The sequence below is a fragment of the Podarcis filfolensis genome (genome assembly GCF_964270895.1).
Source record: "Podarcis filfolensis genome assembly, chromosome: 7".
NCBI classification, from domain to species: domain Eukaryota; kingdom Metazoa; phylum Chordata; class Lepidosauria; order Squamata; family Lacertidae; genus Podarcis; species Podarcis filfolensis.
The window spans coordinates 40,861,647-40,881,464 of record NC_139603.1 but is presented as its reverse complement, the minus strand read 5'-3'; the positions used below and the strand labels follow the sequence as shown (position 1 = coordinate 40,881,464).

Genomic DNA, 19,818 nt, shown 5'->3' with positions numbered 1-19,818 from the left:
GGGACAGGGTGCTGCAGTCATTGGAGTGGGTAAGTCCAGTTGAGGTCAATGGGATTTACTTCCAGGTAAATGTGTATAGCGGGACACAGGTGGCGCTGTGGGTTAAACCACAGAGCCTAGGACTTGCCGATCAGAAGGTCGGCGGTTCAAATCCCCACGAGCTCCCATTGCTGAGTCCCTGCTCCTGCCAACCTAGCAGTTCGAAAGCACGTCAAAGTGCAAGTAGATAAATAGGTACCGCTCCAGCGGGAAGGTAAACGGTGTTTCCATGTGCTGCTCTGGTTTGCCAGAAGCGGCTTAGTCATGCTGGCCACATGACCCAGAAGCTGTACGCCGGCTCCCTCGGCCAATAAAGCAAGATGAGCACCACAACCCCAGAGTCGGCCACGACTGGACCTAATGGCCAGGGGTCCCTTTACCTTTACCTAAGTGTGTATAGGATTTCAGCCTTAAAATGCAGTCTACTTTTCTTCTGAAAAGTAAGTCTCCTTGGGTCTACTGGGACTCACTGCCAGGTGTGTGTAAGATTGTAGCCTTTATCTTGAGGAAGAAGCCACTGGTCATTTTAAAACTACCTTGTCTCTTTTGGCATGAGAGCTGTTGCAGAGTGGGAGGGAATCAAAGTTCTCACTGTGATTGTGGCTCTCTTTCCCAATTGACATGCATGGACCGTATATTTGGATATGTGGAATTTATAGTCTAGATTTTATTAGATGTGTGTTACTGCAAAACAGTATGGGGGTTTTAATGTTCTTACTTATGTTCTTATTTCTACATCCCTGAAATGTGTTTGGTTTTTGTAATAACAAGTATATATTTGAAACATGTAAATACTTGAAATTATTTGTATTCATCTCTACCTTTTCCCCCCATTGTGATCTCATCCATTTCCCCAGCTTTATTTATCTGCACTCCAGCAGGTTTCCTGATACTTTTTTTTTTAATCTTCCAAATATTCTAAGAGGATGGGTTTGGGTTTTTTATGTCTTATCTTTGTGAAGAGTTGTTTGCACTTCAGAGTTAGAGTCTGCCTGAGTTCTACAGTTTGCATGGTACAGTTTTCAGAGGAAATTTCCTACATTCAGAATACTGTCCAGTATTATTGTTAATAATAATAATAATAATAATAATAATAATAATAATAATAATAATACCTTTATTGTCAATGTACAACCTGTGTACAATGAAATTAACAATGAAATTAAAATGTGGCAATGTTTATGATTATCTCTTAAGTAAAATTTCTCCCTTAGTCATTGTGCCAATTTTGAGCACTCTGGAACCTCTTCCTTACAAATATTCACCTGTGCAAAATGAGTAAGTGTAGGGTTCTCTGATCATACAGACAATCAATCATGTGGAAATAGCCCTCTGTGCATACCACTATATGTACAGGGGCTTGCTGCAAAGATAATGAATGTGCACCCATCAGTGGTGGAACCTGTCACTTCCATGCTGTTCCCTTCCGCTGACCCACATTGATTTTGCACAATGAATGTATGCAAGGGGCTCGCAAACAATTGATGTGTGTCAATGCTAAAAGGGTTATAGGCCACATTGCCATACTGGGTCATTGGTCGTATCAAAGAGCAGACAGTATCATAGGCAGAAGCCAGTGGGAATCATGAAATAGAACATGCCAGAACATTCTAAGGTCAAGACAAAAGATCAGAAGCCAGGGCTGCCAAACAGAAGCATAAATCATTTGGTCCAAGGGTCAAGTTTCTGGTGCTTTAAGACTCACTTTCTGCCCCAGAACAGCTTTTCTCCCTTCTCGCCTTACTTCCTACTCAAAGTTTGTTTGCTTATATTAAATAGATAAATATTTTTATTTAACAAAATTTACCGTATATACTGCTTGATTGTAACAAAACCTCTAAAATCTACTATTGTTCTTGTTAAGTCTCAGCCATCTCTCTCTCTCTTTCTACTTTCCTTCAACATCTCCTCTGGCTACTTTTCCTCAGCATGCAAGGTGTTGCTGGTGAATGCATTGGTCAAACCACAAGGCGGTGGCATGGCTGGGGGCGAGTGAGGAGGCACAGGGCAGGCTGTGACTCTTGGACCTACCTGACCATGGCCCAAGGCCCACTGGTGACTCCCAGACCACTGTTTGAGAAACACACACAAACGTGTGTGTGTGTGTGTGTGTGTGTGTGTGTGTGTGTTGTGGTATTATTTTCCCCAAAGTAAGGTTATTCTGAACATGACATTGCACTTGTCATTCATAGAACAATATAAACTCCTTTCCACACACCAGATGGGCAGGCTGCAAGCAAGCAAGCATAATTAAGTCCTCATACATACAGGTGCTTTTGCCACTTTCATTTTGCTTAGAGCAAAGAGTTTCAGGGATTTTATCTGATAAAGTATGGGCAATGTGACAGGAGAGGGGCCTTGGGCCTACTCAGCCAAGCCTTGAAATTGCCTTTATTTCTGTAATTTTCAGCCTATTGTTTCTTGCCCTTCCTTCAGCAGTTAATGAGTCTGACTGTTCGCACTCCTTCAGATCTGTTCTGTCAACTTTGCCATAGCCTGTCATACAATTAATTACATTCTTCATGAAGGGAGACATCCCACAGGCTTGTGGGGTCAGCATATGATTTAAAGAAGGACAGATTGACAAAAATAACACAAGGGAACCATTTGTGAAGTTGTCTTTTAGCCTTCCCAGCCTGTTTAGTATGGATGAAATAAAGCTATTATTATTTTACTTTATTTTAAAAAATTGTCCTTTCAGCACAGGGAAGATTAATGGGCTACTCTGAATTCAAAAGAAGAGGAAATAAATAAAACTGGAACTAAAGAGCTTGCAAACATTACAAGGAGATATAGAAGCCCCAATGCACCTCTCAGTTATCCATGTATTTTATGTTTCCCTTCTGCTGACATGTAGCAGTGGTAGAGTAAAAGCCCATCTCTCTGGAAATCAGAGACACCAGCTGGACTGTGTAACAAGCATGAAATAGTCATAAAGCCTTCCTGGTTTGAGGAGGAATATTTATTTATCTGATACTTAACTGCACAGCAGAATGATGACAAGCTAGCTTTTCTCTCTCCTCCCTTTACATTTCAAGCCATAATTACACATGGCACAGAGATGACCAAATGGATAAAACTAAAACTAGTTCAGATAATACAGTGTTTCAATTACTATATCAAAGCTTCCTAATTATAGTGAGTGCTTTAGAAGTGGTTATTGTTTTTTTTTAAAGTTTGCTTTAAAGATATTAGCTAATTCAAGATAGCTTCATTGAAATGCATAGTGTGATACAAGATTATTCATAACAGCAAGAATCTGTGGGGTCATTTACCATTTCGCGCCATTAGGAAACTCATTGTGGCAGCCTGGAAGTTTAGAAACTGCTCTGTTTAGATTGATGGGCCTCAGCGGCACTGGGGCTTGGGCTAGCTCTGTTCAGGCTCAGGATTCCTAAGAGAAAAGTTCAAATGCTGTTTCACTGGCAAGTCTTTCTCAGACTGAGCCTTAAATGGGAGCTGTGGTCCTATCTCAGTAGCTAGGCCTCCCTCCCTTCTTTTAGAAGTCCTTGACTACAGTGGATCAGAGGAGGCTGTTGTTCCACTAGGGCTTCTGAACTGGAGTCCATGTAGGCAGACAAGAGCAGCAGAGAGGTACTGACACAATGGGCTGACTCTGAGGTCGTTTTGTCTCCAAATTCTTACCCTCATCCCCTGAAAAGGGGAAATGCAACTCAAGGGTCATGACATCCACCAAGTGTTGAATGGCATATCTTTTCTTGTTCTCCTCTTTGTGGTAGAGAATATATAGAATGACAGGGCGGATGTCCACAGTAAGCCTTTTCCTGGATCTTGAGTGTTCTCATTTTGCAAATGAATCTCCACAACCCTCGAGACATCTATGCACAGACCACATCAATCCTGCATCTGTCTAGATGACATATATGGAAGATGACAGGTCATTACAAGGCGAAGTATGAGAACCCAGTGACCACCTTGAAAAAGATGGAATTGCTTCTGCATGGCATCTATGTCTTTCCATAAGCAAGTTGTGTGTATTAACATTATATGGTCTGTCTCTGGGCTACTATTCCCCAGCTGGATGCCCTCCAGATATTTTGGGCTTTAATTCCCATCATCCTTGATCATTGGCCATGCTGACTGGGACAGATGGGAGTTGCATTGCAAAACCTCTGGAGGAGTTGGGTTTGAAAATGCTGCTCTAGGTGCTTGCCCAAGATTCCTGACAGAGGCTTCCAGCAGCATGGAGGCAAAACAGTCTTTTGAATCTTAGAACTAATGGCAAGTGGGTGGAAAGTAGCCTACCCCCCAAAATTAAAAAAAAAATGAAGTCCTTGCTAAATGCTCATAAGCAAGAGAGGTGCAGCAGACATTTTAACATGAACTATGGATCATGTTTAGTCTTAGAAATGAACCAGCGTGTTTAAACTTTATAGCGCTTATAGATTTCCCCCTTTATTATTGTTAGCTTGTAATATATTGGGAACATGTCTCTTGATTGCATATGCTTTGAAGTATAGTGCTTTTCCATTTCAGTGTTCGGGTTATGAATGGATACAGCCATTCTTTATACAGTACATTGACTATATGTATGGCTGTAAGCTAAATTCATTAAAACAGGAGTGATGGGGTATATAAAATAGTTCTGACTTGCACAACATGCAGCTCTATAGTAAATGCTGAAGCACAGGAGTTCCATGTTTTTTAAGGGTTCTCTGTTTCAGCTACATGAGTCTAACCACAATGTATATTTTCACATTCTGTGTAGCATAGGTCTTGACTGAAAACTGGGTTGTGGACCAAGCTACAGCGGGTGTCTTTAGGGGCACAACTACTATATTCTTTTTTCTTTATTATTATTGTTTAAAGAAAAAGGGAAAGAAAGATGATTAAGCATGGAGAAAGAGACAAAGGGAAGAAAGGGAGAGACAACCGGGGCAAAAAAACACACACACTTCTATATCTAGAGCATGCCATGCAGCAGGTTGAAGTTAAAGGTGAGTCCTGGGTCTGGAAACATTGAAACCTACATTATTAACATGCAGGGCACAGTTAGAGAAGGCTAAGTTCACATTATATCCCACTAGTGAATGTTCAAAGCTAGTCAACATTCCTAGTAATAAGGCTTGTCTTTTGGATTGTTCCTGTTGACATGTTGGATCAGTTCAAATCCCTTACATTAGTGCAAGGCTGACTAATCTGTGACCCTCCAAATGTTGCTGAACTTCAGCTCACACCATCATTGACCATGCTAGCTTGGGCTGATAGGAGTTGTTTTTTTATCAACATCTGGAGAGCCACAGGCTAGCCACCCTGCTTCAGTGTACTCTGTTTATCTTTTGACTGGTGTATATTTTCCCTGCTATGCTTCTGAGCTGGAAATGTAGCTCTGCCACTGTTTCATTTATATGCATTTTGCCATATTCCAGGTATTATCAAAACCGCGCTTCCCAATATGGACAGAGAAGCAAAAGACCAGTATCTACTTGTCATTCAAGCGAAGGATATGGTTGGTCAAAATGGAGGGCTCTCTGGGACCACCTCTGTCACTGTCACCCTTACAGATGTCAACGATAACCCTCCCCGCTTTCCTCGCAGTAAGTTTCTGTGGGTGATAAATTAGGAAGACTATATTTCTTACAAAACTAAATCTACATTAGTTTCAAGTCCAGTAGTGAGCCTTTCAGGTTCCCAGCTGTTCAAGTGTGTTGGCTGCACTACATAGTATGCTTGACCATTGCACCCTACACATATTCTGAGGGGTTATGCAAATGTCCATTCTCCATCTTTTGGATCCCTTTTGGGGTTTTTTGTGCATCGACATGTGTTGCCAGTACTTGAGGATGTTTGATTTCTTTCTGTCTTTATGATTATAGTATTTCTGTGATTAATTATAAGGTGCATCAAATTACCCTGTGTAGGTGGATGCATAGCTGTTCTTGTGTGCATCTCGCATTGCCTGACTATCTCTGTCAATTCTCTCCCCCACCCCCCAAAGACACTGTGAGTTTCATAGAAAAATCAATCTGGGAAGAACTAGAAAACAATCTGCCCTCAATTTACTTGCTTTGACCAAGGTGGCTCATGACTGAACTAAGCAAGGAAAAGAAACGAGCTTATTTCCAGACTTGAGCTAGCCTGTTTATACACAGTCTGCTGCTCTTCTCCACCTTGCTGCGATCTTTCTTGTAAAGTCATTGCAGGAGTGAATTAGACTAATGTGAGGAACATATGCATGCCCAATCTGGTCAGTTTTCAAGTGGGTATGAAAAAAAAACAAGCCAATCAAAGCAAGACTGGGAATTAGATTCTTTCCCCCCTTGAATTGTTTGGGTAATAATAAAACACCAGAGATTCAGCTTCTCGAAGTGAGAATGTTAGTGGCTTCAGCCTGCATTTTGTTAAGCTGCAATCTGTATCAATTTCAGCTTGAGCCGCAGGTTTAGAGTTTTCACAGGAGAAGAAGGATGCCTTTGCAAGAATAGCATTTATCTCAATTACATGGCATGAAGAGCCAGGAAACTGTCTCCTTAAGACACAATTAAGACTTATCTCTTATTTTACAAATGGATTTATTCTTTTCTTTGGTGACATGAGATATACTCAAGAGAAAATGTCATTGGCTGTAGTCTGCCTTGGTAGGAAAGTTAGGTTAAGTGTTATTTTTCCTTCTGAGATGTTATTTTCATCAGTTTACTTATGCATCACTTGCTTATGTGGGTTTATAGTTGTAAGAGCGGAATAATGTTGGAGGAATGGACTCAAATAGCAAAGCTTAAAGAATTTGTTCCTTGCAAACTCCAATAAAAACAGATATTATCTGCACATCCTGAACTAATGTGTAGACCAGAACATAGTTATCCTTTGGATTTCACACTTCTCTGCATTTTTACAATGCAATTTTTGGCTCAAAATGCATTTGCAAATTGATACTTCAAGAGAAAACACATTTAGAAATGAGCATTTTGAGAGAAAAAAACCTTTAAAAATGTATATTTTGCAAGGAAATATGTTCCAATATATATAAATTTCCATGCAGGTGTTGTTGTTGTTTTTTTTAAAAAAAATGGTTAAAGAGGAGCAGGCATATGAATGCATGCATTTGAAAGAGACACGGACTGGAAATAGACAGATCCACCCCTAGATTCAAATAATACTGTGAGCAAAATTTAACTATTTTGGAGTGGATCTAACAAAGCCTGACCTATGAACATTTCCCTCCTCCAACATGACATTAAATACTACAAGCAAGGAAGGTGGCAAAAATAATCTCTAGAATAGATTGTGGATGGAAGCAAGGGTAGCAGCAGTCTACTTGTACAATGTGGCAGGTCCTTTTTGGACACCAGAAAGACGAACACCGTCCTATAGAGGGCACAGAGGAGAAAATGCTAGTGTTGTGATATTAAATCACCCAGTCTTCAACGACATGGAGCACTTTAGATGACCATGCTGGCTGGGACTGGTGGAAGCTGCATTTCAGTCATCATCACCATCACCATCAGCAGCAGCAGCAGCAGCAGCAGCATCTTGAGGGTACCAGATTGGCCAAGGCTGAAAGAACATTTTCCCTCATAGCATTTTAAAGAAATACCAAATGTATTGTGTTTAGAACCCTTCCGCTATAAACTAAGTGAGGTCATTGATTGATTGATTGATTGATTGATTCATGAACAGATGAAAATCCAGTGACTGTTCTGAACTTTACAGGATCGTATCAATATAATGTCCCTGAATCGCTACCCGTGGCTTCGGTGGTCGCCAGATTAAAGGCTGCAGATGCTGATGTGGGACCGAATGCCGAAATGGAATATAAAATAGTGGATGGTGATGGCTTGGCCGTTTTCAAAATCTTAGTGGACAAAGAGACACAAGAAGGAATCATTACAATACAGAAGGTAACCTCACCCCATTATTTCTGTCACGGTGCACAAGTAACATCATCTCACTTTCAGTTTATGCAAGGAAGAGACTTCAGCCATAAGACAGATAAATAAATACCAGTGAGACCTGCAAACGAAGGTTGTATTATAGAGTACTGCTGCTTGGGATACCAGCCATTTCATTCCCCTTCACCCCGTTTTCTGTCCCTCACCTCCTCTAACCATCAGCTAGCAGACCATGGCCACTCAGATATAGTCTCTATTGGTATGTTTTTGGTTCCCAACCTGGGAGGGGGGGCTCTAAATATTTTTGTTCCTCTGAAAACCTTGGGGTTCTCCCAATCTTGCTGACATCTCACATGTGGGGTGATGCCATTTTGGTTACATAACCAACAACTCACAGTCTGAACATTGGAAATCGAGAGAAGGATGCCTTAATCATAAAACACACATTAAGAATTCCCAGCTATGTAGGACTCCCCCCACCCCGCCGCCTTAGTCAGCTAAAAGGTAAATACCAGAAGTGATTTCATTGAATGTCAACATACATACATTAATTGAAAATGGATAGAGTAACCTTGAGTAGTTATGTCAGGGTTAACAAGAAATGTATCAACAGTGCCAAGAAAGAAATGTTGTAGTTCTGTGGTTGAATGGACAGAATGAAGGACAAATTCTGAAAGTTCAATCATCCTGTGGTTTTGTTCTATACTTGCAGTAGACAAATTGTCATTGATGTTACTTTTTCCATGAACAATGAATGATTCTGTAAATGAGGGAGTTACTTTCCCCTTCCTTCTCATTCTGTTCAGTGGGGAAGAAAGGAATAGATGGTCCCTTTAGGGAAATCTAGTTGATTCTTAATCTGAGTATGTGCCACAGAAAACAGTTTTGTTTTCATAACTTTTGTTGTTTGAAGACAGTATTGCAGTCTTCTTTCTTCCTTTCTTTCTTTCTCTCTGTGTGTATGCGTGTGCACGTGCGTAAGTGCATTTCAATATTGTTGTAATTTTCTGATTTTAGTCTCTTTGTTCTTATTGCACTGTTTGTTTTATAATCCCCAGTGAAATTGCCTGATGTAACAAGGTTCCTGGGACTCTTGTTCATTTGGCAGATGCACAAGCCTGATTAGTGTTAAGATTAACCAGAAGGGGGGAAATGATTCTCCAGCAACAGGGCTTTTGAATGGTAACGGTAAAGGAACCCCTGACCATTAGGTCCAGTCGTGACCGACTCTGGGGTTGCGGTGCTCATCTCGCTTTATTGGCCGAGGGAGCCGGCATACAGCTTCCGAGTCATGTGGCCAGCATGACTAAGCCGCTTCTGGCGAACCAGAGTAGTGCATGGAAACGCCGTTTACCTTCCCGCTGGAGCAGTACCTATTTATCTACTTGCACTTTGACATGCTTTCGAACTGCTAGGTAGGCAGGAGCAGGGACCGAGCAATGGGAGCTCATCCTGCCGTGGGGGTTCGAACCGCAGACCTTCTGATCAGCAAGTCCTAGCCTCTGTGGTTTAACCCATAGCGCCACCCGCGTTGAATTGTAGATTACTGTAAATTATATCATTTTATAGTTGTTATCTAGTTTTGTTTAAAAGGAGAGTCTCAGACTGCTTCCTTTGAAGAATAACTGCATATCGAGACCTTCCTTCCTTCCTTCCTTCCTTCCTTCCTTCCTTCCTTCCTTCCTTCTCTTGTTCTTCTTCAACAGAGAGGGCTTGCCTTGTAATTTCCTTCAGACAAGACAAAATGCTCACTTTTTTTTTCAAAAAAGTTGAATGGATGAGGCATAGGATCTAATCAGATAACACTAATGCACAGATATTAATGAAGCTGTCAAGCTCCATTCACTGTGCTGAAGGAAGAACAAAAGTATGCTTTGTCTTTTTAACCTTCAGCACTGTTCTAGTGATTTGTGAGATGTTTGTTTGCTATTCTAACAACTCCCATATTTATGGTCCCATAGTTATGGTCAGGAAGGGGTAAAGTGAATGCCAGCTAAATGATGTTTGTTATAAAATAAACATTAGCGTCAAAGTGAAGCAAAACAAGCAAAAAACAAAAACAACCCTTTTTGATGGAGCATCTTTAGAAATTAAAGCCCCTCTCCTACTTTCTGCATTGTAAGGGCTGCTTTGCTTTCCACTATGTCACTGCAAAATTTCATCGTTTCATGCATGAGAAAATCAATAAAATGACAATTTTTTTTCATCTGATCCAGTATTTGAGAGCAAGAGTCCTATCAGACAGATGGAGCCATTTAATTATTGCTGCATAGAATCGCAGAGTTTGAAGAGATCCTGAGGATCATCTAGTCCAACCTCCTGCAATGCAGGAATATGTCATTGTCCCTTACAGGGATCATACCTGCAACCATGGTATTATCAGCACCATGCTCTAGCCAACTAAGATGTCTGTTAGTTCAGGGTGAGCAGGATCTAATTCTGTGGGATGGGCTGAATGTTGTATATGGCAGCCATTACTGATTAACAACTGTGGGAGAGAGGTCCCTAGGCACTTACCAGCAAGCATTTGCTTGATGGCAGCAGAGAGACTGGGTGGCTGGCGCATGGCTCTTGAACAGTCAGAAACACCCAGTGTAGGCCTATAGCATGATCAATCCATGTTCAAATGTGACACTGCCTGGCCATGCTCTTAAACAGTATATAATTTATTTTTCCTCCCCTGCTCTATTATTACCTGTTACAACAATAAACTATTGCAATTTATAAAACACTAGAGTACTGGTGTTCTTGTCACATTATCCGCTTTCCTCTATGAGTTCACACTTCCGATGCAAGACATTAAAACATTAACAAATCCATAGAACACATTTCTCCATTCTGACATTTTCTGGCATTATTCTATAGACACTCCACACTTAAAGCTCTCATTCTCATGCTAAATGATGGTGCCATGTGCTGTCTGAACATAGTAAGGGTACCTCTTACCCCAGTAAAAACAATTAGGCATGCCTATTTCTGATTTAGGAGAGAACAGAGTTAGTTAGCAATTGTTGTATGTCTTTATGTCAAGTGAGCATTATGCTATAGTCATCAAACCCTTTCTGTCTGCTGTATTTTTATTAGGAAACTTACAAGAGGGCTGCTTTAAATAGATTTCTTTTGTTTTTTTCACATCAAGTACTTAATGTCTTGAAAAACTGGCAATAGTTCATACTCCATTCACTTTTTCCAACTGGCTGCTTTTGTTGTAATAATTTTCCATGAAGCAGTTTTACGAGACTGTATGCATGATGTATCTATACATTTCAGCAATTCTCACTCTTGTTTTTGCAGTTGGTACAATCTTGCAAAAACAGCAGTGATTGAGACTTGTTGAAATGTAATTATTTACTTCTTTATTATATTCTTAACCCAAACATTCATCATATGATCCCAGGTTGGCTTACAGTTCTGTTACTTAGCAATTCGAATGGGAAAATTCATAATGCACCATATTCACAGCATTGCTAAATAAAATAGCAAATGTGATAATAATATGTTGGTTGAAGTATGTGTGTATATCTGCAACTTCCTGGGCAGTGCAGTTGGTATGAATCCTAAACCCTGAACCAAAGCACTTTGGAAAGACCCACGGCTTGTTCTCCATAGCTCCCCACACTGAATCAGACCCCTTCCAAAACTTGGGGTCTGAGTCAAAGGGACACAAAAACACAGACAGTTTGTGAAAACCTCCAACACCCAATATACCGTAACTTTGGTGGTTTGTTTATTTTTTAAATTCAATTTATATCCTGCCCTTGCTCTGAAAAGAGCCCAGGGCATCACATAACGATAACGTTATGTATGATTGTTGGGAGATGGGAGAAGTGCCGTTGTGAGTGATAGCTCTAGTTTCAAGCCACAGAATGACCTCAACGGGAGTTTCATTTTATTTTTATTCATGGTGCTTTTGGGAGAGATGTGGAAGGCTCTGATCAGCTGCTGTCAATTGAGAAGCAAACAAAAACAAAGCCTCTGCTTTCATTTATCATAACTCGCTAATCTCTGGACCTATCCTTATGAAGTTTTGCAGGTTTTTCGGATAGGGTTCCCCTCACCATTTATGCTGCTTTCATACATACTAAGGTACCAAAAGTGGCTCCCCAAGTCCTGCTGTCGCTTACCCAACAGTTTGAATCCATTTTTTGTCCTTACCTGACCTCTTGTGTAATTTGTAGGCACTTATTTGATCTGCTGCCTCCCACTTGTGAAGTGTTGTGATAGCAACATTAACTGCAATTTGTCCTACCATTCTTCTTAATCAATCTAATTTACATGTTTGATTGTGACATTAGCAGCAGTTCAACTGCTTACCATTTGGCTGATTTATATGATTTGAAAACAGCTTCACACACTCAAAAATATTATTATGATTTATTATTGTTAGCTTGAGTTCCATTATTTACTCTCATTAAATAATTATCTTGTTTTCTAATTACCCACATTTTGAAAGTTAATGTGTAAAAATATCAAATAAACCAATCAATTACTAAGCAAATTCTGGTTTCTTTTCTTCATTTCTTCTCCTGAACATATGCTGTTACCTTATAATAATAAAAAATAATATTTTTATGTACATTAAATTTAAAAATTAGCAATACAAAGAGACAGTTTACTTACCAATGCAAACAACATTATGCAGTGTTCTTGCATTATGCAACCATGTCCTGGTAGAAGCTCCGTGGAACTGCATTCTATTCATTTAGTTAACAAAATGTATACACTGCTTACTAGAACAAAAGTCCTCTAATGCTTTACAATGGACAGTTCAAAGTATTCATTAAAAACACAAATAAAAATAAACATTAAAAACTAGTTACACAAACATATTAAAATGGAAAAGGCAATAATTTCAAAACACTGCTGCTTACTAAAATCACATACTAAAATTATGTGCCTAGGTAGGATTGCAGTAAGGAAAAAAAAAGTCTGTAGCAGTCACCAAAAACAATAACCTGTCATATATCAATAGACAAGGAGATCCAAAGTGTAAGTGCTGCCACACTTAAGGTTCAGTTTCTTACGTGTGTGAAATCAACAAATTGTGGCGCTTCTAAGTGGTTGAACTGGCATGTATGGGGGTGAGGCAATCCTTCACAATCTGATCCCCAGCTACTGAGTGCTTTACTTGCTAATAATAACATCTTGAATTAGGCCCAGTAACAAATTGGCAGGCAGTGTAGATTTCTAAGCAAGGCTGCTCTATGCTGACAGGGTCTTGTTCCTGTCAACAATCATGCTGCCGCATTCTGGGACGTGGGTGGCGCTGTGGTCTAAACCACTGAGCCTCTCGGGCTTGCCGGTCAGAAGGTCGGCAGTTTGAATCCCTGCAACAGGGTGAGCTCCCATTGATCTGTCCCAGCTCCTGCCAACCTAGCAGTTCTAAAGCATGGCAATGCAAGTAGATAAATAGGTGGCGGGAAGGTAAACGGCGTTTCCGTGCGCTCTGGTTTCCATCACAGTGTCCTGTTGCACCAGAAGCAGTTTAGTCATGCTGGCCACTTGACCTGGAAAGCTGTCTGTGGACAAATGCCGGCTCCCTCAGCCTCAAAGCCAGATGAACACTGCAACCCCATAGTCGTCTTTGACTGGACTTAACTGTCCGGGGGTCCTTTACCTTTACCTCTTTTTTTTAACCTAACTGTAGCTTTTGGACCAAACACAAGGGGAGCCCTACTTAGAGTTCTTTGATGTAATCCTCTCTTGAAGTCACCGTATTCTGTCTAAAGTTTGGTAGACTAGGTATTCCTGCTTGGCTCCCCATTTAGCTAGACTACGTTTAGCTCCCCAATTAGCTGGATTATTTAGTGTTCTTATTGGTGTGGTAGATGCTCTTTCACAGACCCTTATTCCATTTGGACCTCAGTGTGGGTTGACTTTTAAAATCTCTGTTGCTGGGGGGGGGGGGCGGATCTGTTATGTGAATTAGCTCAGACTTTGAGAAATACTGGCATTGTGGCACAAGTAACATTTTGTACTTAGGAATGGTAAGCCTACATATTATTCACTCATATTTGCAAGTCAAAGAGCTGGCTGATTATAATTTAGAAGTTGACTCTGCTGCTTAAACTTCTAAATCACTTTTTCTCTGTAGGAGCTGGATTATGAAGCCAAGGCCAGCTACACCTTGAGAATAGAAGCGGCAAATAAGCAAGTTGATCCTCGTTTTTTAAGCCTTGGGCCCTTCAGTGATATGACAACAGTGAAGATCATTGTGGAGGATGTAGATGAACCGCCTATATTTACCTCACGTTTGTACACTATGGTAGTGTCTGAAGCAGCTAAAGTAGGCACCATCATTGGAACTGTTGCAGCTCATGACCCAGATGCATCTAACAGTCCTGTGAGGTAATTTTGCATTTCATTTCCTACTTTTGCTGCTGCTTATATCTATATCAAAAAAATTTACTGTATTCCCAGATAGAAAAAACACCTTGGGTTGTATCAAACTAAGTTCTCCTCAGAGTTGTTGTTGGCTTCCATCGTTCTCAAGAGACAATGAAGTATGCCTTCCGGGGTGGAGCCAAACCACTGGAGAATCACAGTGCCTGCTGGGGCTGCAGAGACCAGTAACTCACACTGTTTTTGCTTCATTAACAGCACTGAAATGACCTCTTCAGGGTGCAAGTCTTGGGCTGCCCAGATGACAATATTTTCTCCCTCCTTGGTCTCACTGATGTGGTCCAAAGAAAAGCAGAGCAATACATTTTGCACCAGCTTGGCTGCAGTAGTCGCCAGAAAGAGGAGTACAAGATGCCATTCAACTGCCTTGGGGACTCTACTCTGGATTTGCGCAGGGTTTAATCTTTAGCCCCTCTTCTCCTAAAGATGCCACGCAGTGCAGCGGATATGGAGTTTCCCTTGGGGTTTACTCCTGAAGCCTTTCTCATTAATGAATACAGTGGAAGTTTAGGATCAGAGTTTTCCTTCTCCTAGATGGGCCACCTTCTCAGGTTGATGAGTCGCATCTGCCCCTCACTTCCCTCTACAGCACATGCAGTAACTGCCTTCTTGAACATTGGGCCCAGTATTGGTCTCGTCTTCTCAATCCACCAAAGCCTGTCTTTGCATGTAGGGGAAGTCTCTAACTCACTGAAGGTTTAAGATCCATCAGCTACACTCTTCTGGTGTAGCTGCTGTCACATATTGACCCCTTCCCTGAGCCACAGGCAAGAGCTGAGTGCAACTCTCCAAAAGTGGACAGACTACTCCAGAAGGAGCATGTCATGTCCCCAGCAGAAGTACTACCACTTCCCTCCCCAGAGTAAACCCACTGGAACTAATAGACCTAAGTTAGACATGCCCATTAATTTCAATGAGTATATTCTTAAGTACAGCTTAGTTAGATACTGCTGAGTATATTTTGTTGTCATTTGGACTGACTTGTCTTGGTATTTTCTGGGTTCAAGACAAAGCTTGGGAAAAGGAACTTTTAAGTTCACTTTGATGTGGAATAGTCTGTGCACTCCTATTATGTATGCATAGGCCGTGCATTGCTTGTGAAAGTCTTTACTCATGTGGAGTTTCACTTTGCTAAGGACCCTTGAGCAGCCAAATCAACATATCACCAATTTGTTACTACGTTGTAGCTGTAAACAGATTTAAATCCTTTGGGGCACAGCATAATACAAATATTTTAAAACATAAATATTCTTTCTACCCTGCAGTATGCGCCCATATAATTACATTTCAGTGATTTTGTTGTATCCCCGTGTTTAAATCGCCTTAAAATATACTCCCCACTCCCAGCACTACACATGAAATCATAACTGGATTATGTAAGGAAAATATTTTGTAGAAGACAAGAAGCCATTATTATCCACAATCCATAGCTTATGTTCCAATTAAATTAATTACGCCAAACGCTTTGCAGAACAAGTTATTTACAGAAAGGAAGCAATGTGTATGCTGGATGCATATCGGATGTGCATTTTGCAGAAATCTGTTCCCAAGCCTCTCTTTACTGGAGGTGCATTCATTTATAAAATTGTATTTTTGTAGCTATTTCCTTGCAATGTAAGTGCTGAAAATATATTTCAGCCTACAAATATTTCTCTCTCTCTCTCTCTCTCTCTCTCTCTCTCTCTCTCTCTCTCTCACACACACACACACACACACACTGCTGTTTTTCATATATTTGTATATCTCACTCTAGGTTGGTCAAAAAGGGAGCTCTTCAAAATAACTTAATGTGATTCAAAAGTACTGTGAATTTTCATACAATGTTTATCAAATACTTGTGTAAAAGAGCAAATACAATTGATAGGCCTGAGCTCTGTCTGTTTATAGGGCAGCAGTGCTAACCATGCAGTGTGTTATTGAAGCTAGACTGAAATCCTGTTTAGGTGCCGGGGCTCCCCTTGAAAAATATATGATGAAATAAGAAGAGATCACCTTTTAACACATGAAGTGTGTCCTTTTGTCATCTGGGACTGGGGGAAAGGATGAAAGTTCCAGAGAATTCACAGCTACCAAACTCAAAATGATATGAAGTGCAAGGCCTTTTTATAGCCTTTTTATATGCCTGCCTGCCTTTGTTTAGTCCTGATTAGAATTTCTCCCAAGCTTGGCAGCTTGAAAGAAAGAGAAAATGGGGCTGTACATCTGATAAAACATATTGTTGTCACTATTTGTTTTAGACATCTTACACTTATTCATTATTTTAGTATATAAGGCCGTACTTCTATACAGGTTCCCTAAATTACTCTGCCATAAAGGTTTTTATTGCAGTCTTCCTCATTTTGTTGTCTGCTTGAGAAAATTGAACTACAGCTTTTAAAGTGACTGGCTCCATCACTTAAAAAGCAGATTGAGCCTGTCTAGGAAAAGTGATTTCAAACACCTGTATAGTCAAAGACTCATTGAACAGCCTTGGGAACATTACTATCTCTCTCTCAGCCTTAGCACAGGAATTATAGTAATCTACTTCAGTTTAAGGAAACACCCAGGGTTGTATCCAGTGCTCCATGTGCATTTTTCCACTGGTGCAACTAGACTTCCTTGTCCCTCAGCCTCCAGAGCTGTTTTGATGCTGTTCAGGGGGCTAGAGGGGAAAATGGGAGGAACAGGAAACTCTTCTGTTGGTGGTAGCATCTAGTGAACAGAACCACTCAAAAGTGTGATCCAAAAAGCAAAATTTAGCTTGGATACAGTTTGTTTTATAGGTCTCCCCAAATCATTGGAGCAGGGGTTGAGGGATGTACAGGGGGCTGCAGTGGGAAAGGAAGGGAAGAGAGAAAAATGTTGTGCAAGCTGCCTACACTCATGCTGCTTGAATACAACCCAATGTTATTAGAAGGCTTTAATCAGCTGAATTTTTCTCAAGGAAATATGTCATGCAAACTAATGTTCTCGGAACCGGCTTTTGACTAGCTATGCTGAACAGTGTCAGGGTTAATAGCTAGGAAGCTTGAGAGCTGTCCAGAGATTAAATTCCATCTGCCCAGGCCTGCCAAGAGTGGCTACATTGCAAAGGTGACAGGCGATGTCTCTGGGGGAAGCATGCCAACCATGAAGCTGTTCAAGAGCTGTGCATTGCTGACCAAATACAGCAGTTCAAGCATGAGGGGAAAACAAAAGCAGGGAGTTACTAAAATGAAAGCCAAATGAGCATGTCATCAGTGCAGAAACATTCCTAAAGGGTAGGCAATAAAAATAATTGATGCTCTTTGGGTTCATTAAACTGGACCAATTTAGTTAGAGTCACACAAGGGGTCAGATTTTCAAATTTCATCTGCAAGGGTCCTCCAAACCCCCCAAATTTTTTTCCAGGGGTTGCAGAGAGAAGGGGTGGCAGAAAACTCCATTCTGTGATTGTGAAATATGTTCCATTCATGGAAGATACATTAGGATGCAGGCCATTGCCTTCAGTAACTAAAATGCAATGATATTGATATTTTTGTAATATGCAGTTATAGTTTAAAATGTAATTGCTCACTCAGTGAAATCAACAAAAATATTTTGATTGGTTAACAACCCTGCAAATAATTTGTGTCACTCGTGTCACTTTCACAAAATTCTAAATGTTCCCACTGGCTCAAAATGGTGGGTGACCCCTGTTGTATATTTGCAAAGCCTTTTTAAGCAATGTGATGGAAAATCCCGCCTTTTCTGTTCTATGAAAGCGCTGTTGATTCAGGAAACCATTGTAGTGGATTACTGCACTAAGAAACAGGATGAAGGCTTGCCATCTGGGAATAATACTGTGAAGTACAAATGTGCAAACTGTCTCATCTTTACATTCAAAATCATCACTGTTTGAGCTATCCATCCTTTTGGCTAAAAGTGAACAAAGACACACACACACACACACACACACAAAGAGAGGGTTTTTTATTGTTGTCAAAGTAATTCCGAGGAAAGTGGAAGCATTTCATGTGAAGAGAACATAATTTGCAACAGCTTGTCCTTGCCTTTTTTTCAAGCAGTGGTATTTGCATCCTTAAGCACACTCCCACACCATTGTACCTAGTGCTGTCAGTAGTTGCTATGGAAGATCTGAACTTTTGCTTTACCTTGATTGGCCAAAGAGGTGAAAATCCTGACCTGCTTATTTCTTTCCAATAAAAAAAAAAATCCTTAAATAAGAGACACGGGGGAATGATTAATGGACTTCAATGTCTGTACACTAATGCGCAAAGCATGGGAAATAAACAAGATGAGCTTGAGCTCTTGGTACAGCAAACTAAATATGACATAATAGGCATCACTGAAACCTGGTGGGATAAGTCCCACGATTGGAATGTAATAATGGAGGGATACAATCTATTTCAGAGAAACAGACCAGACAAGAAAGGAGGAGGAGTGGCGTTATATGTCAGGGATGTGTATACCTGTGAAGAGATCCAAGATTTAGAACCTCAAAGCCAAAGTGAGAGCATTTGGGTCAAAATTAAGGGAGAGAAGAATAACAGTGACCTCATTGTGGGAGTTTACTATAGATCCCCAAGCCAAACGGAGGACATAGATGATGCCTTCCTGGAACAGATGGCCAAGCATGCAAAAGGAAGGGAGATAGTAGTAATGGGGGACTTCAATTACCCGGATATTTGTTGGATGTCAAACTCAGCCAAGAGCATAAGGTCAAACAGATTCCTCACTGGCCTTGCAGACAACTTCATTGTCCAGAAAGTGGGAGAAGCAACAAGAGGAACAGCCATTTTAGATCTGGTCCTAACCAATGTTGATGACCTGGTTAGTGGGGTAGAAGTGGAAGGATCATTAGGCGCGAGTGATCATGCTCTTCTGAAGTTTACTATACAGCGGAAATGAGCAGCCAAGCATACTAGGACTCAATTTCTTGACTTTAAGAAAGCCGACTTCATAAAACTTAGGGAAGTGCTGGGTGAGATCCCATGGACAGTAATACTAAAAGGAAAGGGAGTTCATGATGGCTGGGAGTTTGTTAAGAGGGAGATAGTAAAAGCACAACTTCAGGCAATACCAATGAGACGGAAACATGGAAGGTGCCTAAAGAAGCCAGGGTGGCTATCTAAAGAACTTTTAACTGAGTTAAGATTAAAAAAGGATGTGTACAAAAAATGGAAAAGGGGGGAAAGCACCAAAGAGGAATTCAAACAAATAGCCAGCACGTGTAGACACAAAGTCAGAAAAGCTAAAGCACAGAATGACCTCAGGCTTGCTAGAGAGGTTAAAAGCAACAAAAAAGGCTTTTATGGGTATGTTCGTAGCAAAAGGAAGAACAAAGAAACAGTGGGGTCACTCAGAGGAGAAGATGGTGAAATGCAAACAGGGGACACAGAAAGGGCTGAACTCCTCAATGCCTTCTTTGCCTCAGTCTTGTCTCTGGCTCCTCCTAATGTTCAGTTCTCTGACTTCTACCCTACCAGTCCCAATGGGCATCATCAACAGGGCTATATATATATATAAAAACTTATTTCATGGCAAGCAGGTGACTTCAGGCTGACAT

General features: G+C 40.7%; 1 protein-coding gene across 4 annotated transcripts in view; it reads left to right on the top strand.

Annotated features, from left to right (window-relative positions):
• CDH7 (cadherin 7) overlaps positions 1-19,818 on the top strand; it is a 111,719-nt gene that overhangs the window by 72,819 nt on the left and 19,082 nt on the right. For all 4 annotated transcript variants that reach the window (XM_083622574.1, XM_083622575.1, XM_083622577.1 and 1 more), the window contains exons 5-7: positions 5,430-5,597; positions 7,711-7,898; positions 13,984-14,237. In XM_083622574.1, the coding sequence (XP_083478700.1) occupies positions 5,430-5,597; positions 7,711-7,898; positions 13,984-14,237 (610 nt within the window). The remainder of the gene's footprint in view (positions 1-5,429; positions 5,598-7,710; positions 7,899-13,983; positions 14,238-19,818) is intronic.